Below are 24,947 nucleotides of genomic sequence, written 5' to 3'. Positions count from 1 at the left end.
CCAGAGGTAAATGAAAAAAAAAAAAAAAAAAAAAAGTAAATGAATTGTTTATGAAGCATTGAGATAGGTGTAAAGGAGATCAGGAGGAAAGTAATAATTCTTTCTTTGGAGAGAGGTTTGAGTAGTACAACAGGAGGCTACCCACTAAACAGTACAACAAAAGCAAAATATTAAACACCTGCTCATTAGATGAATACCAACAATAAGGAGATGTTTAGGGGAAAAGTTTTATGTGATCATGTAATTGCAACTATTCCCATAAGGCAGAAAAGGAATGAAGAAAAGGCATACAAACAGCCTTAATTTTGACACTTCTGGCACTTAGGTGCTGCTTGTTAGATTTTGCAACCTTATTAATGTCCTTTTAATGTTTGGATGTTTTTTGTTTGTTTGTTTGTTTTAATTTGCATATTTTCAACATCTATAGCAAGCCCATAAATGCAGCTTGTGGTTAGGAAAACAATTTGCCTAAATCAGAGTCTGGTATTGCTTACATTTGTGTAAATTTTGAATAATTTTCTAAGTGACATCATACCCTTCAACTAGCTGAGAATGAAATGTGAAACATAGTGTGTAACTGGTTTTAAATGTCTTTATAATAAATCCCTGTCTTGAGTGGAAATATTGCCTCATGTAAACCCAGTCTCATAATGGTTTGTCTCTGGCATAAATAATTTATGACAATAAAAGTGTGGTATGGCTAGGAGAGGACAGAATGAAATTTATGCAATCCAAAGGCAACTTAGAAACTAACCCCAGTGACATCCTTTCAAATGAAATTACCGGTACTCTGAGTTTGTACCACTGTAACTGAGATCAGATTGTGGCTCTGCATCTGGATCTCAAGCAGGCCTGTGCAACATTATGATGATTAATAATATTTGTAGCTGTGCAGACTAACATAACAAGGGTAAACAGAACTTATTATTCAGGCCTTAATTTATTTTTCTGTGATGAAGTTAGTGATGGGGATCAGTGAAGATTTGACCTCCGCACAATAGCCCTCAATTGGCTGGGACACCTAACACACAGTTTGCATTTTCCTCCGAAGCATCAAGGTATTGATTATTGCCAAAGGCAGGATATCTCTGTAAGCAGCTCATATATTCCTGGAGCAGACAGTAGCTTTTAAATCACACTCGGAGCATGCAGCAGTGCAGAGCCAAAGAGTTCACAGAGAAGGGCATGATCTGGAAGACATCCCCAGTGCTGTGACAGGCAGACAGCCGGTGCTGGCACGCGCTTCGTGCTACTGGCATTCGGCGTTTATGTGAAGGCCAGACATGACAACCTCAGCATCTCCAACCTGGTCATCACTGTTCTGGCTGCCGGTGCACATCATCAGTTCCACTTGTCTGAATTTGTGGAACTCGGCCCTCTTTTCTATCTTCTGAGGTTCGGTAAACAAAAATTTGCTGAAAAGTCAAAAGTTGTTTTCATTTCAGCCCTCTGACTCACTGAGAAATTTTAATGTTTCTTTTCAAGAGCGGCCCACGTTTCTCAGGAGACCAATCAACCAGGTGGTGCTGGAGGAGGAGGCCGTGGATTTCCGGTGCCAGGTGCAGGGGGACCCGCAGCCGACAGTCCGCTGGAAGAAGGATGACGCAGACCTGCCAAGAGGAAGGTGAGAGCAGCATTTGTGTTCCCCTTGCATTCAAACTTCTACTGTTGAGTAGCTCTGAAACTACTCTTGACTGCGTGTGCTTGTTGTTTGACATCACAAGCAAGACCTATTTCCCATGTTTCTGGTCTTTGGCATCACAAACCATGTTCTAGACCCAGCTGAGCAGGGAAACCCACTCTGAGCTGCTTGTCCAGGTCATGGATTCCTGTGCAAGGAAGAAAACATGCATAGTTGTTGTGAACAGATGGCTATTCACTGTATTTTCATGAGAAAACTAAAGATGTCTTATGGCCTGCACTAATGATAGTAGCCTTCAAAAAAGGGAAAGGTCCAGACATTCTCTGTGACACTTAAGGGATGCATTAGAGGTAGAGCTTTGCTAGTTCTTCTGCTAATGTTCATTGTGTTTCAGTAAGAACTCTTCCACGGGAGAAGTCAAAAGAACTTCTGATAGTTTTATCAGATGTGGAAAACACTGGATTCATTCTTTTGGTCACTAGTATTATTTCTGCTTCTCCAATCATGGTCTAAAAAAAGAGCAACTATGGTGGTGTTTGACTAGTTTGACCTTGTCAGTGTATATCAAATGTGCTGAGAGCACACTGCTGAGACAGGGCCTAACTAAAACAAGTTGGAAGTTTTTGCCTTCTTTCTTCATCACAGCATGCTTTATATCTTCACCCTAACTAGGTAAAATGTGGTAATTCCTTGGAGTCATACAGTGCATGGTCATCATTACATCTAGGGTTAACATCACTTGTTTTTCAATATCTAAATCTTGAATGAAATAACAGAATTGAAATTAGACTATAGCTGTTTCCTCTTCCACATCCTCAAATCTGTGTTTGATGTGAACATGGAATTATTTAAATAAATAGTAGTGAATGTATTGTGCTGCTGTGAATTAGTCTTACTGCTTAAGTTGTTTTAAATCATTCTTACTTCTGGGTCTTGTAAGCAGAACAGATGGTGCAGTGACAGTGCCTTTGATTAGGTTGCATGCTGGATTAGGTTTTTAAAATGGCTTTATGTACCTTTTTTATACATTTTACTGTGAAAAACATGATACTGTGTGTTTTGAGGTAATTTCTTCTGTGCAGTTGTGATGTCTTTCTTTTGAAGAGGAAAAATGTAATAGGAAATGGAACAGTTTTCATAGTGCTTTTAACATCAGATACCTTCTGATGATATTCAACTTCAGTCTCAGAAACTGCTTTTTTTTTTTGCAGTGTTTTTTTTCGCTGATGTTAAACAGGTAATTAATTGTCTTTGGGCATCTTCAAATAGAAAACAGGGATATGTCTTCAGTTATGTCTTCTTAGAACAACACAGGAATGGTGAGTTAAGAGAAAAGTTACAGAATATCATGCTGGAGGCCACCTTGGGTGATAAATGATCATCAGAGCTATTGCTGTGTACAAGTTTACCACCATACGGATTTTGATCACCTACTAGTTCAGTACCAATACCTTAAAAACAAACACCGATTATCAGGATTGTATGTTTTCAAAAACGTATCAGTTGTACAACAATATACATAAGCAGAATATTCAGTGTCCAAAGAGTGAAAATTTCCAAACCATGTTGCACATTTGTTTAATCAAGGACTATCTGAAATAAATTTGTTTTCCTTGAAATTTTTATTCAAACAAATTTTCCCATGTGCGGTTTGAAGGAGTAAGGTGAGAAAATGAAAATTTGGGCAGAAATTTCTTAAGTTTTCCTCCTTGATGAAATATATATATATATATATTTTGAGGTTAAAGAAAAATGTCGCTTTCATTTTATGAAATATTGTATTTTAAGCATTTTAACATCAAAAGTGAAACTTTAAGGAACTCCCTTTGCTATAACTTCATAAATAAACAAATCCTTTTTCTGAGCAGATTTGTATTGCTGTTTGTCTTGGAGATTTCAGAGACCATTTCCTCTTTCTACAGCTAGAGATGTTCTCTGCACATTTGTTGTTTTGTTTTTGGTTGTGGGGCTTTCTTGTGTGTTTTTTTGTTTCTTTGTTTGTTTGTTTGTTTTGTTTTGTTTTTTGTTTGTTTGTTTCAATATTTTCCTTTTGGCCACACCTCTAGATTACAAGATAATTGTAGTAGATACCTGCTTCAACAAGTATTGCAAATTATTATAATTTTCTATTGTTAATTCAATTTTCAAAAATACCTTGATCAGTAATAGCAAAGTGGGATAAACTGCATGCATTTTGTTTCTGTAATCCACTGATGATGCCTGACAGAATCAGTGATACTGTATCCATAGCCTCTCAGAAATCCTTCTCTATTTTTCCATCTTACTTCCTTCTAGCTTTTTTACTGACATATATGAAAGCAAAGAGAAAAGCAATTGGAGTAATTTCTGGTGGCAAATATAAACAGTATTGCTCCACCAATTGGTGTGTTGAGTAATAACTGGGAAATAATTTCAGGCTATTACGGTTTTAATTTTATAAGTCCCCGGTGAACTGTAAACATCTCCACTCACAGTTGGACTGGGGGAAAAATCAGCTTCTAAAGAAGTAAACGTGTTTGAAAATATGAAAATTTAAAAAATCTTAATTTAGGTATTTTTTTTAATTGTCCTTGTAATTACCCAGAAATTTATGAACAATCATGCTTTGAAACTAAGAACAGATGGACATAAGTTTATCCTGAGTGTGCAGATCTTTATTCCAAATTTTCACTGTTTTGAATTAATGATCTAAAACAGTCAGTCTATATTTTTGAATTTAAGACCTAAAAATTGTTCTTCTAGTGAATATTTTTAAGTGTCTGCAAAAAAAAAAAGGTATCACTATCATTCAGAGGGAGCTTCTTTTCCCAAATCCTATAGACATGACCTGAGATTTCGAAGACCTCTGTACACATTTCTTTTCTTTTCTTTTTTTTTTTTTTTAAACGAGAGCTGTTCTGAAAGAAATGCCTCCTGTTTTACTGTGTTGGCCTATGACATCACAGATGAATGTGGTGGTATGTTGCAGTAGAGGTTGAACCTTCCCACCAATATTCCATTATGTTTTGATGCCATGTGACAGCAGCGGAGGGACTGTCTGACAGAATGGTGTTTGGCATGGAAGTGTGTGTGAAGAACCCATTTACATTCATCAACACTAGATGAACTTTTATGGAGACCAAACAGTGAATTCACAGTGAGGTGGTGGCTGGTGTGTTTCAGTAGTAGCAACAGCCACATTTCAGTGAGCCATGCAGATTTTTACAAGTGTAGCTTGCAGGCTCTTTCTCATCACTGGCAAAAATGCATAGCTTATGGTTGTGACTATGTAGAAAGACAGTGTTTTGTAGCCGAGAATTTGCTCTATCAAACAGTGTTACTGTGCTCTTTGTATCTGTTGTAGTTTCCATGGAAGTAATTAGGACGCATTACTTTCAGAGCAAGCTATGTATATTTTTGTAATAAATAATTAAATTATTCAGGTCTGAAAATTCTTTTTAGACCCTAAACCAATCCCAGCATATTAGTAGCTTGCTAAAAAATACTGATGCTGCACCAATAGGCAGAAACAACGGGCAATGTGAAATGTGGGGTGTATAAAGTTTTTTTTTTCCCAGAAGCTGTCCATTTTAAATCAGTGACACAGACTGAAATGCATTGTGAAACCAGGATAGAGGCACATGGTGTATATTTTATTTTACTTGCTCTAAAAATTCAACATCACGCCTTACCTTCCACAGTATACAAAGGCAAGGGGAATAGTTAATCAAATATGACTTGTGTCAAACTACTGGAGGTGAACAGGATATTGTGGGGTCACTGGTCTTGATGCCTTTGGCTACAATACTAGGTTCACAACTTCATGAACAGTGTTTCTTTTCATTATAAGCAATTCAAGGAAATGGCACAAAAATTGTACTAAAGCAACCCAGCCAGTTGCGGCTATGCAGAATGATCAGGAAATACTGAAAATTAAATAAAAATCATTTTTACACATTGAAGTCTTTTTCTAATGACGTGTTCAGGTAGCTTTCCTTTGATGTCTGTTTGGCAGAAATAGAGATTATACTTTCCTGCTAAGGGTCTGATGGTCTCCTGTGTTGTCAGGAATTCAATATGGCCTGAATCAACTCTTGATTCATCTGCTTTTCATTCCTAGTAACAAGAAGAAAGTGATATTACTTGAGAGTCTCCAATATGAGAGTGGCATATCTATGACTAGCACTTTAATAAAATTTGAATAAGGTTTGTACAGTGTTTCATGTCTTCAAATTTTCTAGCAGAGTCGAAGAGAGCAGCTGCATAGCCTGTAATTACATAGCAAGTAATATGGATATTTTTTTTTTTCAGGAAGTGAAGAGATTTTCAATTACAAGTTAAAATTTATGACACACTATAATAACTGTTTAAACCTCTTACACAGAAGAAGCTAGCAGTGCCAGCTCTTTGGGAAAGTGAGGTTAGCTCAGCAAATGTATTTTTCAGTCGCCTTAAAAATGACTGAGTAGCAATCACTTGGGCCTTTTTTTGCATTCCAGCAAAGAACAGCTGGCTTAGCTCAGTAAATACATCTCTAATGAAATTACAACCTGCTCTTGTAAGTTGCATTTACAGGCATTGTCTGATGAACATTATACTAGAAATGAAGAGTGGCAACTACACCAGCAGGAAGATGTATTTGTTTTATGTATTGCCCACACAATGGAAGAGTGTAGGCAGAAAAATCAAGAGTGATGCTTCAGAAGGAAAATAGTCTGTAGTTTATCAAGAGTATATTTTGCTAAAAGACTGTAGGTTCGTAGATGAGACGGAGCAATGATTCTCACCAATGGAAAACATAGTTACTAAAAATTAAAAATATTCATTAAAAAGTATTAGGGAAAATGCATTATCTTCTGGTGTTTTTGGTTTTTTTTTAATTATATATATTTAACTGCATTAAAGTATTGTCACTGTTGCTGAGAACTGTAAACACTTTTTAACTGCTCTAAATGACAAACCATAAGGTTTAACCTTAACTACAGTTGAGAGTTTAGACTTAACTTATTCTTAGATATGTTAGCTACAAATAAAGTCTTTGTAGTTATTAATCCTGCTATGTTTTTAAATCTGGCCCCCTGTGCCTAAAAAGTAATTTCATACATATAGGCTGGATAGAAATTCTGTCTGTCACACTTCTGATAGGTATGCATTTTCACTAAGTACTGCAATTTCTGTGTTTTTCTCCATGGCTTCTTGTGGGTGCAAAACTAAAGGAACAAGATCACGAAATGTGTGTACCTGTCTTCCAGGTGCAAATCTTTGAAACAAATTTAAATGCTATTTACAGTGAATTTTATCTTAGTAAGCTCTGAAAAGTTATATTTTTAAGAGATCATCCAAAAAAGGCCTGATGGCAGGAAGTGGTCTGCATTTGTATTTTTGCATGATCACAGGATTAAGTCCCTGTAAGCCAGGGAGACAGCAATTTTTAAGAAGTGGTGAAACTGTGAGTTCTGTGAGTAAACACAGTGCTACATAATTCTATTTATATTCTGTGGATGGGATAGTGAGGTATTTAACTACTGCCTCCTCTAGACACAACCAAGGGGAGAATGACCTTTCAATGAAATATGAGCTAATAACACTGCAGTACTGTATGCTTTGGTTCAGTTAATCTCTGCGCAGATTGTAACAAAATGCAGTCTAATGTGTATTGGAAATTAATTAAAGAGTGTGTTTTAGTACTATAACAGATATAATCTTTGGTAACATCAGCAAATTTCTATTGCTATCAATAATAATTAACAGTTTTAAATAAAGGGTCAGGAAAATAGGATGTCCTTCATATTAGCTATATTGCATGTACTATTTATCACCTCTGGTTAGAAACAATATGATTTGTATGCCCATCTTTTGTTTTCTAAGTCAGGCCTCAAACGGAGATTTACTCCCTCTATGAGGAGCATAAAGGAGAAGACTGGATGTTCTTAATAGCATGTCAAAAGGAGACAGTGGAAGAAAAAGTTTTAATATGCTGCTTGTATTCTTATGTACATGTGGAGGGAGTTAAGACAGTTTGCAGAGCATGTTGTTATCTTGGGTTTAATGCAGTATGTGGCTGGCACAGGGCAAGCTACAATACAACTTGCAAAGAGGTTGTGTTTCCTACCAGAGTACAGGTGAATTTCAACAGCATGCAATGTAGGTGTGTGTTTAGCTGTTACATTGAATCATTTGAGGAAAATTCTCCTGTAAAGCCAGAGAGATTGTTTAGAGATAGAGAGATGATGTGTAGTAAAAGAGAGGCAGAGACTGGTTTTGGTTTTTGTATGTAGCATCAAAAAGGCATGCCTAATTGTTGGTTCTTTTTGCTCAGTATCTCTGTTTTCTGACAGATGTTTTGCTTGTCAGTGATGCCTTCTCAATCTGTAAGTGGAAAAATATTCCTTATGTTTCCTGAGGAATAGATGGCCGTGTGAAAGTGCGAATTTGAGTATTTTTTGACAATTGATCTATCATCTCACAGTTACCCCAGAGGTCTGTAGTCTAACCCAGCATTTATCTGCCTTTTATTTGCATGAAGTACTAAGTGCTGTGAACAGGAGTGTTTGATATGTGTTTGTACTAGACTGAGCAGCAGAGAAATGGTTAATTGAACTGACATTTAAATTGTCTTCATGTTAAGTGTCAGATCTTGCCACAACTGAAGAAGAGCTTTTCATGCAGTCTGTTTGTGGGTGCATGAAAACAGTCTCCAGTTGTTTATACAAGAGTCAAGGTTAGAAAAATAGTTTTACAGTCCCACATACAACAACCATAAAGGAATCATGTCAACTAGCAGCCTAGATGTTTTCTCTTTATGCTGAGCGAACCACTGATGATCTATGAAGTGATCAGTGGCGATGCGCTTGAAATACGATTGCCATTAGTGAGTTGTTTAGTTTTTATCCTCTCTTATATAACATCCTAAAACCGCTGAATGTTTGAAAACCAATGGAGTCACTAACAGACTTCTGAAGGAAAATTTAATACTGGCAGTAAGGTCCTCACACGTGGATTTTTCACAATTTCCCAGTCATGAAAGACAGAAATAAGTAAGTACTTTTGACAGGAATGAGACTCAAGAAAATTTGATGTAGAATTTTGCTCAAATTACCTATTCTACTGCTTGAATCTTTCTTTAGTGTTGTAAAAACAGAATATAACAAACAAAACTTTGTAATCACATAGCTTATACATTTCATGTATAAGATTCAAAATATTGAGGTAGTATGCTTCCTTGAGAAGCATAAAGATATCAAGCAATTTAGGCTTACTATTATAAGTTTATAGACTATTAAATATAACAGAATGAAAAAGTGTGAAGTTTTTTTCTGGGAAATGTTCAAGAAAGGGAAGCTGGTAGTTCTACTCAAGCGAGACTAAAATTTGAGAGCTGTGACTACAACGTTATTGATGCTTCTGAAATGGTTGGCCCAGAGGGATTTCTTCTGTTTTAGGTACATTCTATCCTTGTATGAGATATAAACTTTGTCGTCTCAGTTAAAAAAATAAAAATAAATAATTGTCTGTGAAAACAGTAGAAGATTAAAGTTTTAGCTTTGAGAACTATTTTTCAGTTGCTATTGTTAAGTATTTTGTTGTAAATTACTTAATATTAGCAAAGTCTTACTTTTCAATAATATGTTTGCTGGCTCAACTGTAATGTTGAAGGCATTTTGATTAAAGCATTAACATTACTTCTTTAATTACCACTTCATGATTGGTTAATGATTCAAAATACAGATTAGAAAATATTTCAGTTACTTCTCTGAAAAGTTTATCATAATCATTTATTATGCTTAAGGCAAATAATAATAGGCCAGCACAAATTGTTTCAAACTACTCATAATGTGTGTTCATATTAAAAATATAATACCACATAAAACTATACTTAGAGAGTGCAAGATGCCAGTTGTGTCTCAGATCTTATTCTGTTCCACTTCTTGCAGTATCCTTTCAATTTTGTAAAAGCTGAAATGGACAAAAAGATATTTGCAAGGACTGGAACACAGTTCTTATGGTAAGAAAAAACAAAACACTGTTTTTCCATAAAACTAATCTCCTTAAAATTAATTTCAGTGATGTGCTGAGCAGATAAACCTGAGAATCAAGGGTGTTTTTCTGACATGAATATATGATATAGGCATTAATAATATAAACCTCTCTAAGTGCCAGACAAACGTGTCTCGTCTGTGAGGTAACGGACTACCTCTGGTGACAGGAGGGTAGGCCTCCATGCCAAGTCATTACATGGTCTCTTAGCTCATACTTCTACTGAGGTTCCAGTTTTTCAAATATGGAGGTCTGTCTGGAACTAAAATCAAATCAGAAGCCTATTTTGGATAATTATCATGTAGTAATTCCCTATGAGTACTTCTCTGTGCAAACAGAGTTGTAGAGGCAAAAGAAAGCCTCTGTCATTTTAGAGTATTTACTAAGAAATAGTTTCCCAAACATGTTCTGTTCTGAACTTATATGTGTTTTCAAATTATTTTAGTGGAAATAAAAAAAGAGTCCAATTTTTCTTTCATTCTTGGTTTTTTTCTGAGCTCATGGCTGCTAATTTTGAGAAATACTAATCAAGTGCATTCACATATGTGTGTTCATTCACAAGAGTAATGCTGAATAGTGTAATGCTTCCAGAGAAGTCAGAGAACATAATTTCCTTGGACATGGGAACAGTTTCACAATGTTGGCACACTGACTGTAGCTGTTGCATTCATCTTTTATGAGATTTAGGCCATTTTGTTGAATGCCTTGGCTTAAGGGATAATGGAGTGTGGTTCTGTGTTTTATATTATTGCAATTGAGAGTGTCAACCAGAAAAAAAATTATAAAGAATCTGCAGGTTGAAACCCATAAAACGTTTTGGACTAAAGCAGAATCTGCTGTCATTATATTTTAATTAAAAATAGAGCACAGTAACCTGTATCACCTAACTCTTTTCTGGCTTGTTGGCATGAAGCCAATAAACCATTTTATAAACCATACATATACACCTTCACAATAAGAAATTCAAGGTAATGTCACATTGTCTTATACCTTTCTTTGGTATGAATAGCATAGCCAAGGAATAAATGGGAGTCGGCACGTGTGTGTGAGTGGCAGCTGCCACATCAGCACTTGGGGATAGCCCCTTGATTGGTCAATCTACCATAGCCTTCAGCTACATCTTAGAGCCACTGAGCAAAAAGCAGTCACAATCGTCGTCGTACAAGAAAGTAATTTGAGACTGTAACACACAAATGCATGCATTTTTGTGCTCTCTGTCTCTGATTCAGGTTTTACTAAGGAACAAAAATGAGAGGGCTCCCTTATCTTTTGCTATGTCACTCACATTGGTTTGTGCATCATCTTTCTTCTTCTGCTTATCACCACATGAGCTGTAAGTGTGAAACAAATGTTTCATTTAAGGGATCTGGCAGCAGGGACAGATGCTTACCCGATGGGAATGGCAGCTCTTCTTTCTGCTCCTGTACCACACAAGGCTGAAACAGATAAGGGTCTCATGAAGATGCTTCTCATCTTCACTACAGTTTCTCTCTGGCTTCCTCAGTCTGGCTCAAAAAGTCTAGGAGCCAGTGAAAAGCTGTGGCACGACGCTGGGAAGTGAAGTGCCAGCACCACAAAAGAGAAGTGGAGATGGAAGCTTAAGCCTGATTAACTCCATCACGTTTACTCTGTTTTGGGCCAGTAGCATCTCTCTTTGATACTGTGAGTAATCTTCAAGTTTTTCATGCACGTATTGCAAAATAGCCTGGCAAACAGGCAAAAGGAAATATAGAAAAGTAATTTTTGTGCCATCTCTAAAAAAATAAAAGGAAAGAAAAAGGAAAGAAAAGGGGAAAAAAAAAGAAAAAGAAAAAGAAAAGAAGAAAAAAAGAAGCCCCGCAAAACCTAAATACAAAGAGAATAAGTTCCTGATCTAAATTGATGTAATTTTTTGAGGCCAGTGACATCAGCTCACAGCAATTAAGATGTGACTCTTGCAGTCTCTCTTCAGCAGAAGAATGTCTTCCTTTTTGATTTGAATTTGTTGAATTCATTGAAAATAGTAATACAATCTCCTAATTTTAAAATGCACAGCTGAAGAACGTGTATCACCAGTTAGACCTAGTTGGATATCTAGGAACATAATGACTCCATCTGCAGACACAGCTGTGCTACCTGTGCACATGAAAGACAAAGAAGCACATATATTCATGCATAACTGCCTGCACATTTTTTAAAATCTGGAAATTTGAGGGTTCCATGAAGCACTCAGTAGAATGTATATCAAATGCAAAAAGCATACTGCTAAATCTCTTTAACTTCACTAAATTCTCTTATTCTCTCTCTTTATCTTTTATTGGATAGCTATGGAAGATTGGTGGCTGAATAGGGACAAATGCACTTTTGAATGAGGGAAAAAGAAACCCTGCTAACTGCAACAAAAACAGTGTAATTGAAGATTATTCTTAGGTCCTTAAGCCAGTGCATGAATCCAACCTCAGTATTATAATTTGTGATAGTTAAAAACAGTTAATGTGTTTTGTTTTATTTGTTATTGGGTTGAGCAGATGGTAATAGTTTTGACACAAATCAGGTATTTTTTATTTATTTATTTTTCTTCTTTTCTTTTCTTGAAAAAGACAAGGCTCTTTTTCCACTTTGTCACAGCTGGTTACCAATCAATCTCAATTCACGGTACAGTGATGATAGCACATGTTGTTCAGGGGCCAAATCTGATTGGGTTGCATTTTCAGCAGTGTTTCATATTAAAAAAAAAGTGTCTGTATGGCAGTGACTGTCAGCACACCATTGTACAACTGTCATTAATCAAAACTAGCAACAATGAATGTATTCATATGTGCCAGAGACTGCCAGATTTCACTCAAAATCACCCAATTTCTATTAGAATTTCCTCACCAGCAGTGTTTTCTCATCTGCTTGTTGTTTTCTCTGTTTCTTTCTTCCTTTCCAGTCCCCTGACCCCCTTCCTTTTAGTTAATTAAAGACAGATCTATGTGAGCTATTACTTGTTCATAGCAAGTTATGTAACACAATACCCAAAAGTGGCTGAGTTTTATCCTAACACAGGGCCTAGCTGTTTGAAAGCCCTCTTGCAGTGCAATTTGATGGCTGAAGTTTCAGCTAAACTGAAAGGTTAAGCACCTCCAAATGTTTAACAAAGGGAAGTATTTAAAATCAATTAGATGGCCATAAACATACATAGCAGATGTCTGACACCCTACATTTTGTGCAGAATGTTGGCATTACTTGGCTAAGAGTCAGCAAATTAGGGTAACATGTGGGAAGGTGTTTCTTGATATTGCACATATTCCAAAGACACTGCCTTCTTAGCACACCAGCAAAGTTAAGGACCAGCATAACTGGTACACTCTGGCTTTCTGCTGACCCATCATCAATCCAGCAGTCTGGCTACCTCTGTCTGAGTGGCACTGACAGTCAAAGTGGCCCTGGGTCCAATTCCTAAGTGTCAGCTTGGAACTGATCCAGATGGGAGTGAAATTCTCCAGAAACTCAGATGAAAACATCCTGTTGAGGGCATAGGAAGCTCTGGATTGAGAGGAGATCAAACACTAGTCCAGATTTTGCAGGTCATTGCTTGAGAAATTTAGAAGATGCAACCACGTTCAGCCTTCTTATTTTGTTCCTTCACAGTTCCTTTCTCACACAAGCTCTTTGTGCTACTATGCATAGATCAATTAAAGCTAAAAGCCAGTTTTCTTCCTATCTCCTTCCTGCCTGCTTCATCCGTCAAAGCTCTTCACTGAACTGTGGTGACTTCTGGGGACAGTGTGGGAGGAACAGATGACTGAGAGGCAGCATATCGGTACTTCAGGACAGCAGATGGTTATGACATCCCATGGGCCCATCTGTGTATGAATCCAATTGCTAGATGGCATGTTCTGCCAGGGTGGTCCAAAAACTCAGAATGGTCTTGTTGGAGAAGCAGGCTGGGAGAGCTGGACCACTCCTTGAAGTAATTGATAATTGGGCCATGACAGTGACACATTTACTGCTTTCTCCATTTCACAACCAAGGTGGGAGATTATGGCTGTGCTCCCTCTCTGCGTCCTGGCATGCCATGCAGCTGGCTTTCTCCCCCAGCAGCCTTTGCACAATTTGCATGATTGGCAGGTGCAAGCATAAAGACTGCTGAAGCCTCCAAGGCAGCTGGCTGGCATGTCGGCACCAGCACATCGGTGAAATGAAGGAGTCAGCTGCAGCCCATGGCAGACTGTAGGGCCCTGTCCCAGGCTGCCTACATCCCAGTTTAAGCAGCCAGCCAATCAGATCCAGCCCTGCTGCCTGTCTGGTTTTATCTCAGCAGTGGTAAGTGAACCACAGGGATGTTATTTATCTTTTCTTTCTTTCTTTCTTTCTTTTTTTTTTTTAAGCCATTGTAACAAAATTAGTGTCTAATTGTTGTGATTCCTATGTCCAACTCATATTTTCATTACAGCTGATCTTAGTTTTGTCATCTCACAGGAGGTGAGTACAACTTCATATTTTCAGTCCCCTACGGCTGGCCTTGTGTCAAGAAAATAAGCATTTTCTTTTGTCTGCTACTCTGTGGTGGCCAAAGATAAATAACTACTACATTGTTGTGGGATATGATGTCATATTCTTGAGATTTTTAAAGGAGACCATTTGCCTTTTCTCTATTATGGAAACAATGGTTCTATTTGCCATTGACTAGAGTAGCGCAGAATGCAGAACTGCATAATTTGTGTACAATCAGGATGAAATGTGCCTCAGCTGCTTATGGCTTTGGAATGAGTAGCTGCAACAGCTCTGAACCAATCCAGAAAATACATATTAAGTTTTCTATTGTCATAACTTTGTTTTGTCACTCTTTGTTTTTTGTCACTAGTAGTGTGCTAGAAAAAATAGTCCTTAGAAGTTTTTGACTATTCTACTTATTCCCACTGATATATCTTGTGTTCATTAGTTAAATCTGACAGACGGGAAACACGTACAGTTAGGTGGAACTCCTAATGAAAGTGATGTGATATGTGTTTTTTTCTGATGGAACAGTTATCCATAGTTTGGTCTTTTTAAATTCACGGCGAATGACTAGAATGGACTTACTGAGTATAGAATGAAACTGCATTGCACTGTAATGAATATAAGAAAATGCTTTGACTTCTCTTTGGTCTTGAAACAAAGTTATTCTAATTGATGTTGTGGGCTCTCTTCAGACATTGCTGAAATGTTTAAAATTCTGCTATAGAGTTCCTTGAGTTAAGATACTTTTATGTCTATTAGCATACAGTACTCTTGCTTCAAAGCTATAATAAAGGACCCAATAGCGAGAGTATTTCAAGAACAAAATATCTATGCTGAAAACTGGTGTTTTCCTGATTCAGGAGGCAAATAAATTTCATACAAGATAAAGTATCCAGTTGACTTAATGAAGTTGGATCAGAGCCTAAAATAGCTTGTTAAGCTTGACTTTTGCAGGCTGGTAACTACTTAACGAATAAAATTTTTATATTTTTCTTGGTTGAGCCACTCTGAATGCCTTGTGAATGAATGTTCACAGCCTGCTGCTGTACAGTATTTTTTCACATTTTACACATTCTCATAATTTTACGGTCATTACAATAGTAGAAGCAAAAAAACTGACATAATTGAAGCCTTCCAAAGTTAAGAAAGAGAATGTTATTGTTCATTCTTAATGAATCACTCTGTAGTATTTCTGTGAAATTGATAAATCTTCTTTAATGTGCCTCTTCCATAAATGTCACCTTCCAGAGCTTAAATATGTTTTTATTGTTTATAATATTATATTGTCAGATCCTACCAACATGCATAGTTTTCCTAAGGGGTTGCTGCTGTAGTGGAGAACTACATGTAAAGGAAAAAATCCAAATCAGCTAAAGGTAAAATATGCATCTCTCAAAGTTAAAGGTGTGAGAAACCTGAGTTGTCATGTACTGATAATTGATGTCTGATAGCTTAATTTTGTTACATTACTCTAGATCAAGGATGAATTGCAAGATATTAATAAAACCCTAATACTGAGTAAGCAAGAAATACTAATTTTATGTAAAGTTTCTAACTAGTGCAGAGTGCAATAAAAATGTCAGAGAGATTAATGCTCGGTGGAATTATCTAATGTTACATAATAATTTATCTTCAGAATTTGACTCCAAGATAGAGTCAGACTAGCATATCCCAGGTAAGAGTTTCTGTACACTTCTGTTGGTTACAAAATGTTTTTTTTTTTTTTTTTTGCAACACAGATATGACATTAAAGATGACTACACTTTGCGCATCAAGAAGGCTATGAGCACAGATGAAGGCACCTACACGTGCATTGCTGAGAATCGAGTTGGAAAAGTGGAAGCATCTGCTACCCTTACTGTGCGAGGTGAGTGTTCCTGTAGAGAGAGAGCTTGTGTCCTGAATGGATCAATTGCTTTCTGACAAAATGAGCCAAATCCTTACCTACTGTGTTTGGTTTTCACACATCCTGTGCAGTTGTTGGCGCTGTACTGATTTACTACAAATCTGAAATCCTGCTCCCATTGATATCTGTGGCAAAACTCTAGTTGATTTCAGTAAGATAGGATCTCCCAGCAGTTAATGATCTGTTCTAATATATTTTTTTATTGAAGAATAGATGCATACATTTTCATAAGCAAGCAGTAAAAAACCACATGCACACTCTTTCATAAATAAAAATTCAGTTGAAATTGTTGTTATTAGGGTTCTATTCCCTAATAAGTATAAGGAGTACACTATGTTTACTGTCAAACGTAATGCACGTAGTATAATGGAATTATTAGCTGTTCCATAACTGAACTCCCTGCTGTTATTCTTTACTTGTAAGATAAATCCAGGTTAAAGGAAAAAGAAAATCTTAATTAAGTTTTATAAGTAATACAAGGTAAAAACTAATGTATTCTCTCTTAAAATATCTCCCAGTCTTTAGCATCCACTCATTGTTTATGGGGTGCTATTTGATATAGCAAGAAGTTTTTAACACCAGCAGAACAATGAGTTGTCCAAATGTCTTTTGAAACAGTAGGTATAGACATGCTAAAGATTATAGAGAGCGAAAAAGTTTGTGGGATAATATTTCCGTATTAGAAAATAGAATATAGTAGTTATTACTTCATTCCAAAAGATAAGCTATGATTTGGCACAATGGATATCATGCAGATACTATTTCACAGTTTAGTGGTGCATGCTGACAGTTTTCAGTAGAGCTGTGAAAGGTTAATAAAAACATTTTTGGTGTTATCTGTGCTTCTCTTTTCATACACGTTAAATCAAATGTTCAAAGTCTCAGTGGATTGCTTTATTAGAACAGGGGTCAACTGACCCAAGAGGCCAGCTTCCATTTCCATCCATTTAATGCATGGACACAGTTCAGTTTAATTTGCTGAATTCAAAGGGCAAAAAAGCATCAAATGGCTTTGTAGAGGGGGAGATGTTAGTATATAACAAAGAAAAGAGAATACTGTGATAATCCATTTGCTAAAATACTACCTCAGTGCTCACTCTAGGTAATATATGGCAATGTAGATCTTCCTGTTTTCATTTGAAGAAGTAGGCTTACCTGTTACGCGTTTGCGTAAGAGAATGTTTTTCCACTTGTAATGTGAGAAAAATAGTTACTACACTGAACTCCAAGAAATGCTCTAAATCTGCTCCTTTGTCACAGGCAGAATCATGATATCCAGTATATCTAGCAACCAGTTTAGTAGCCTTTGAACACTCCCAGATCTGTGTCCACTGTATGCATCACTGGAGCAGGCTTTTAATATTTATATATTATAGACTTGTACTATGAACAATAGCTAGAAACAAGCAAAAAAATTCTTTGAAATCATTGAAGCTTGAACCTGATCAAATTAAGGTGAAAAAAAACAAACAAACAAGACATATAATTTAATTGATTTTTCTACAGTAAAAGCAGGCTTTCATTATCTTGGGTACTACTCTCCCCTAGGTTTGCAATTGACATTCAAATACATAGTGTTTATCCAACATAAAGGAAGCCATGATGATATAAGCTTATTAAATGTTCAGGGTAACAGAAAATGAGAAAAGCTAAGAAATTCAGTGGAGAAATGTTATTAGTCTGTATTTCCTGGAAACAAAGTACCGGATAAACTTCTGTTGATGTAAAAAGGACCACATATGGTTGTCCTTTTAGTTAAAAGGAGATTTAATTCTCAATTCTTAAACTTTCACCAATTTCATCTGAAACTGATTTTAGCAAAATCATCCTTCCTGTGGGGGAGAAAGCCATTTAGCACTTGAAAATTCACTTGGAAGGTTCCTTGGTCCTTGTGTGTGTTTTTTTTTTTTTCTGCAGTTTTGACTGCAAACCTGGCAGCAACAGCATAATCCTTACTTCCCTTCCTCACGGCTCCATTGCTCAAAACATTGAATGAGGATGCAGTTAGGGAGTTCACTGTTATACTGTTGTACAACTGTTACATGGTTGTAAATGCTAACAGAATTTGAATTCAGTGATTCAGTGTTCAGGCTCAATCTTGGAAAGATGCATGTCACTCATTCCTTATCTTTCTGTGAGACCAGGAATATGTCATAATACTAAAAACCAGAATGTCTCAAAATAGATGACAGTTTGAGAAAGGGCAGGAGGCTTGAAATAATTAAAGTGAGTATGACAAAGTAAAAATAAAGATACAGAAACGCTGAGAACTAAAACAATATTTGCATGCTACGCTACATAGGGATCTGCACATCTTCGCTTTTGGCCCTAGTCTGCACATAAGGATATAGAGCTGGTTTTCTTCTTTTAAAATAAATAGGTAAATAAATATGTAAATAATGGTACTCAGAAATATGTAACTATTTCTACTGCTAACATGAGGGAAGTTTCATGTAGCCAGATTGCAACCCTGAGTCAAATTTATGTCCAGTTTTTGGTCCTTGGGAAAGGGGATGTCTGCATTTTATTAGCAGAGGGACAGGCAGTCCTCTCTCCCAACACGGCTATAATAAACAGCTGCTGCTATCATCAAGAAATCATTTGTTGCAGCAACAGCTTTCAGTCTTGATATCAGTCTGAAACAGTATTAACCTGTCAATCATTCAGCAGCAATTTTTACTTTTTTTTTTTTTTTTTTTTTTTTTTCCCCCAGGAAGTAGAAGTTTCCTAAGCTGTAATTTGGGAGATTCTGGGTTGAATCCCCGTGGCCATTGTGGTCTATTTGTTATATTTTCATCAGTTTTTTCAGTGAGGAGAAAGCAATGTGCTGGAAGCCTTCATGCCTGTTATTGAATGAGAAAAATTGTCCTGGGCTTTTTGTGGACCCCACTGCTGTAGTGACTGACCATGCTTAAAATTCAATTGATATTTCACTCAGAAAGTAAATGCATTGCATCTACGGGCATGACACTTGGCAGTCTGTAGCTTAAATTGATGTGTTTATCAGGATCTAAAAGTTTTTTCTAATGCAAGTGATTTCTCTTTTATCAGGCACTAACAGTGATACTTGATGATGGCATGTGAAGATAACAAAAAATGTTTCTCAGAGAATGGTTCCAGTCAGCTTGCTCAGATACTATGCTCAAATAAATGTGGTAATAGTAACACGTGTCTAAACAGAAATGATAGTGAATATTTTACTTAGGCTGTCATTTGAGGGGTTAGAAATCATGGTAGTATCCATAGTTTAGCGTAACATTACACATCATGCATTCTGACAGATATTCTTTTCTTTTTTAATTTCTTTTTTATGTTCTCACTACACCATTGTAATGTCAACAGCTCGCCCCGTTGGTAAGTAACCATCCTTCTATCCATTTTAGCATGGCTTCATGCAATGCTTCATCTTTCATTTGCAGCATTTAACTGGCTTAAGTTAGCAGCCGGTGTTTAATAGCATTAACTTTATAGCACGAGGCAAGTGATTTTGACTGATGAAGTGCTATTTCTGAACTTTCTATTTTCTGCTATGTCATGCATAAATACATTTGCCAAATCACCAAGAAATAACCAGTCAGTGAAACTGAATGGGTGTGGTGATACTGAGCCAAAATCATTCAGACATTTTTAACAGTCTAAGGGCCTGGTATAAAAGCTATTGAAATCAACAGAATGGATTGTATTGACTTTGGTGAGCTTCTATCAGGCCCTAAACGATCAGCTCATTGTGCCTCTATTGCATAGCAGTAAAAGCACAGGCTTTGCATGTCCTGTCTCTTTTGTATCTTTCAAAGACTTTTGAAATGAAACAGTTCTGAAATTGAAGAGGGGATGGAGTAGATTTCCGTGCTTGTTAAGAAAGTTCATCATTGATTTTCACCCTTGGGTCAACTTGGAGTGCATTCTGGAATTCACCGTATAGGTTGTGACTATTCTGAATAACAAGTCCAGAAGAAGACACTCTCTGGATTTTGAATTCTTATTGTGAAAATTGGATTTCTTCCTATGCCTTTGAAATTACTTCTAAAAATTTTTAGAACTCTAACTGAGCATAATGGAAAAATTGCAACTGCCACTAGCTGAAATTCACTTTTGGTGCTCACAAGTATCCTGAACTTATTTCATTTTCATTCACGGATCTTTACTCTGTACCTGTGTGGACTTTTTAAATAATTTAATTGATTGCACTGCTCCTCTGATTTTTGCAGTTTGCATTTATATGTATCTTTTATAGTAATAATATGGTTAATCTGTTTGGTGGTGGGTTTTTTTTGGCTTTTTTTTAATTATTAGTAGTGTAAGAAGTCTGTGCTGGTGTTTACAGAAATTGCTAAGAGCTTTAGTCTTTATGTAGTCAGCTTTTTTTTTTTTTTTTTTTTTAGAAATGCTTTTGACTAAAGTTTGATTTTGACCTTGTCTCAGGTCTTCACTGTTATGAAGTTGGAGGAAGAAATGTTGGAATAATTTAAAGATAAGATCTAGATTAGGCATCTGTTTCCATAACTAAGGTGAACCGATGCTCATTAGCTTGCTTGAACTATCATGAACACAGCCAAGCCATGTACCTCTGCAGTCACTTTATTGCTTATCCACACTTGGAGAATTCCCCATGTAGGAGAGTAATTCACAGTTCTCCACTTAGAAAGTCGATAGCAAGCTTTAAACCTGAGTCCCTACTGTATTACTTTGAGATTTTGCTAGTTCTCAATAAACTAATTCCCAGGAGTTGTAACAGTAAAACTGGAGTAAATCCATAAAAACAGTTTTCCTTGCTATTGTGGAAGTGTAGTGGTTGCAGTGTATAAGTAGATTGCTTTCTTTGTCACTTATCCTGTACCTCTAGAAAAGACAGTACTCTCCTTATAATAGGGTATGCTTTTACTTTTTTCTTCCTTTTCATCCTACTGTTCCTGTCTCTGTTTCATTCCAAAGTAGGCAAAGCAGGCAGCCATCTATGCTGCTGAAAATGTAGAGCCAGGTATAACAAAACAAAGTTACCTCTTTCCACTGTCATTCCACCACCAGAAAGTTCAAATGATCTGTTAAAATTGTCACCTGACAGGAATGGCGAGTCAAATCTTGTAGCTTTTCTGTTTTGCTATGTTTAGAGACTTGACTTGAATGCAGAGCAAAATTCACCTCTCCTACAAAAGGAAGCTAAAGCAAACTCTATTTAATATTATTACACTCACAGCTCCTTAGGAAGGTGTCATTTTAACAGAAGAATATTTTTATACTTCTGTGTATGTTAAACTGAAGGAGAGCAATTTATAAGTTTATATTCTTTTCTGATACCTGCATGTCATAGAATCATAAAATTGCAAGGTTGGAAAGGACCTACAAGATCACCTAGTCCAACCATCCTCCCGTTACCCTTGCTACCACAAGCCACTAAACTATATCTCATAGCTCCTCAACCACACGCCTCTTGAACACTGCCAGGGATGGTGACTCCACCACCTCCCTCGGCAGATCGTTCCAGTGCCTGACCACTCTCTGAGAGAAAAAGGTTTTCCTTATGTCTAATCTAAACCTCCTCTGGTACAACTTGTGGCCATTTCCTTGAGTCCTGTTTGTTGCCTGGGAGAAGAAGCCAAACCCCTCCTCATCACAACCTCTCTTCAGGAACTTGCACAGTGCAATGAGGTCTCCCCTGAGCCTCCTCTTCTCCAGACTGAATAATCCCAGCTCCCTCAGCCGCTCTGCATAAGACCTGTGCTCCAGACCCTTCACCAGTTTCATTGCCCTTCTCTGGACATGTTCCAGGGCCTCATTGTCTTTCTTGTAGTGAGGGGCCCAAAACTGAACACAATACTCAAGGTGCGGCCTCGCCAGTACTGAGTAGAGGGGGATGATTACCTCCCTGCTCCTGCTGGCCACACTATTTCTAATATAGGCCAGGATGGCATTGGCCCTCTTGGCCACCTGAGCATACTGTCAGCTTATGTTCAGCCAAGCATCAACCAACACCCCCCACATCCCTTTCTTCTTCACAGTCATCCAGCCACTCAGCCCCAAGCCTATAGCGCTGCTCTGAGAAAGAAGTCTCCCACCACAACCACCTTTCTTTCTCTACTGGCAGAGGCAGTCTCAAGGTGTGGGGGTGACCGCCTTGCCTTAGGCTCCCTCCGAGGCAGATCCTCCATCGCCTCCCCACTCACCTCCCTTTCAATTTCCAGCATCTCAAACCTGTTGCTTAGAGGGAGATGGGGAAGTTGGGTAGGCAGGCAGGGGCTCCCGTGATGCCAAGTCAGGACTGTCTTCCAGCCCTCCTCATCAGTCAGGTCTGTCTGACTGTGACAGGGCAGGGGGTCAACCACATTTACGGGGGTATCTCCCTGGCACCCTTCCCTCCAGCATGCCGGTGAGTCACTTCACCAGTCAGTCTCCCGCTCACACTCCCTGATGGTCCTCAGTCTCTGCACCTCTTCCTTGAACTTCACCACCAGGCTGAGCAGCTCATTCACCTGCTCACACCTCACACAGGTGGAATCTCTGCCACCCCCCCCCCCCCCCCCCCCCAGGCAGTAGCAGGCTTAGGCACTCCCTGCAGCCAGAGACCTGAACAATTACATTTCTGGGCAGGGCCTCTGTCTGGGTCACCACGGTCTTCTTGGAATAAGCCCTCTATCTGGTGGAGACCATGTTTAGGCCTGCAGCCTCAGAGAGTACCAAGAGGAAAGCTAACGTCCTGAGCATTGAGGACCAATACTCACAGTCCTCACCACCCGACCCACAGCTACAGCACTATATGGGCAGCGCAGGCTGTGCTCACTCACTGAGCCTTCCCATTCTCAGTGGGTAGCAATGATGCTACTCACCTGGGGTGCTCCCCGAAGCTATTTAAAACTTATTATCAGGCGTGAACGTTAAGGGCGGTCGTTTAAACTGTGCCACTAATGTGCCAGCTACACCCCTGCTGTCTCAGAAGCCTGCCCACAAGCTGCCAGCTCCCCAGGACAAGTGCAGCACTGTTGCTGGCTTCAAAAAAGCCTTAAAAAGAGCTTTTTTGTTGACCTTTTTTACTCCAGATCTCTTGCTCAGTACAGTCTTACCTGCTCTGAAGCTAGACTCAGCAGCAAAATCAGTCTCCGCAGCAAAATGCATGTTATCTGAATATATCTACTTTTCATTGCTACCTCCATTTCAGAGCAGATATGTTTTGTCTTTACTGTGCTATAAAGAACAAAACATTTTGTTTCGTTGGTGTGTTGCTGAAGAATAGGTACATATATTTTTACACATTTTTAATATTCAAGGATTGTAATTCTTACTGCAAGCTGAATCATTTTCATCTTCTGTTTAGTTTTTACCTGTTTCAAATATTTATATTCTATTAGTTGTGACGTTTTCATTTAAATTTCAGTTTGAGTGGAAAATTCAGGAGTTGGGATTACTTCTGCCAATGATTGTGTTTGATTCAAGCAGATATTAACATACGATCTATACTACATAGATGAAATGAGGCATGATCCTGCCTGAGGTGTGTATGGGAACTGTTGAATCACAGCCTGAACCTCTGATTGACCACCTGAGGCGAGCACTGAGTCAGCTGCAGGGGCACAGGTGAACGCAATTTCACCTGAGTGACCAGAAGGGGTGGAGCCTGGCTCCACCCTTCCTAGACCCCATTTAAGGGCTGACTCCCAAGGAGGAATGATCTTTAGATAGAGATCCTTCCTCTTGGAGCCCTTCTGTGAGCCTAGGACACGGGTAAGGTCTTTATTTCATTATTTCTTTGTAAGGTGATAATCTCTCTGGTCTAATACCTGTATACCTGTTTGCCATACAGAGGTGGATGGCAGCTCTATGCTAGATTACTTGGAGTTGCTGCTGGTCGGTGCAAATGTGTTGCTTATTTCTGAAGTAGGTGTTTTCTTGTTTATAACCTTTTGAAATTACTTGTTACAAGATTTACAATAGATGGTTTGGGAAACAAAATATTTATCCCTATTTCTTGTGTTATTTCACATGCTAGATGAATTTTCTACATGAGGAAGTTAGTATTTTTTTTTACTTTGGCACTCTGCTGTATTTCTTACAGTAGCCGTGTAGGAGAATAACTGTAAAAAGTAGCCCAAAATTTGAGGGGGGCCCAGGAGTTTCATATATTTCCACCTAAAAGTAACACTGGTCCACTCTTCAAAAGCAGTTGCTATACTGCTTTGAGATGGAGTCTTAAAATTAACTTCATATAGAAGATTTGTGAAAACATATGCCTAATGCTTCAATTGCATTTTTATTAATGTAGAAAGGACATTCAAAAGACAAAATACTGTTTGCAAATTTTCAACTACGTCCAGGTCAAAATACAATTCTTTACATTTTGATTGCTTTGTAGTGAGTCAAGTTTACTTAACTTGCTGTGACTCATCTTAGGAAGTAGTGACATGCAACAAATAGCCAGATAATTTTGCCACCTGGATAGAAAATATCTGGAATTAACAAAGTAAGGGTAGACTAAGCAAGCTATAATAACTTCTCTTCCCTACTATGTTGGAGGAGAGAGAAACAGATAAGACATTTACCATGAATATTCAAAATTTCATATTAATTAAATGCAACCTAAGCATACTTAAGTGAAATGTAGTGACATTTCACTTAAATATAGTGGGAAGTTTTCAGGTCATATATCAACAGGCATGCCTTAATGTTCAGTGCAGCATGAAACAAACTAGAAAGGACTATTTTTAAATGAGGCTATATTAGTTTTTGTGGCTTGAAATCACATTGTTTAGATGATAGCTGTGCTTTCTGTGTTTCTTTCAAAAGGCTGAAAGAACTCTATTCTTTTCCATATTGAGAAAGAATGCTATCCTTTTCCATTTCATTTTTGACTTAGAGGAGAATAGTTCTATTTTTAGTGTATTCGTGAAACTATCACCTTCATTTGAGTCACTGAGGAGTTGTACAACTATA

The 24,947-nt window shown here is 37.7% G+C and overlaps 1 protein-coding gene across 12 annotated transcripts in view; it reads left to right on the top strand.

Annotated features, from left to right (window-relative positions):
* Positions 1–24,947, top strand: part of ROBO2 (roundabout guidance receptor 2) — a 461,934-nt gene that overhangs the window by 312,682 nt on the left and 124,305 nt on the right. For 10 of the 12 annotated variants that reach the window (XM_040649984.2, XM_040649974.2, XM_040649960.2 and 7 more), the window contains exons 5-6: positions 1,486–1,624; positions 15,862–15,989. In XM_040649984.2, coding sequence (XP_040505918.1) covers positions 1,486–1,624; positions 15,862–15,989 — 267 coding nt within the window. Of the gene's footprint in view, positions 1–1,485; positions 1,625–15,861; positions 15,990–19,370; positions 19,383–24,947 lie in introns of all 12 variants that reach the window. The other 2 variants (XM_015298584.4, XM_015298540.4) reach the window with 1 other exon arrangement.

This window comes from Gallus gallus, chromosome 1, assembly GCF_016699485.2.
Source record: "Gallus gallus isolate bGalGal1 chromosome 1, bGalGal1.mat.broiler.GRCg7b, whole genome shotgun sequence".
NCBI classification, from domain to species: domain Eukaryota; kingdom Metazoa; phylum Chordata; class Aves; order Galliformes; family Phasianidae; genus Gallus; species Gallus gallus.
The sequence above is the reverse complement of the archived record's forward strand: the minus strand, read 5'-3'. Positions and strand labels throughout refer to the sequence as shown.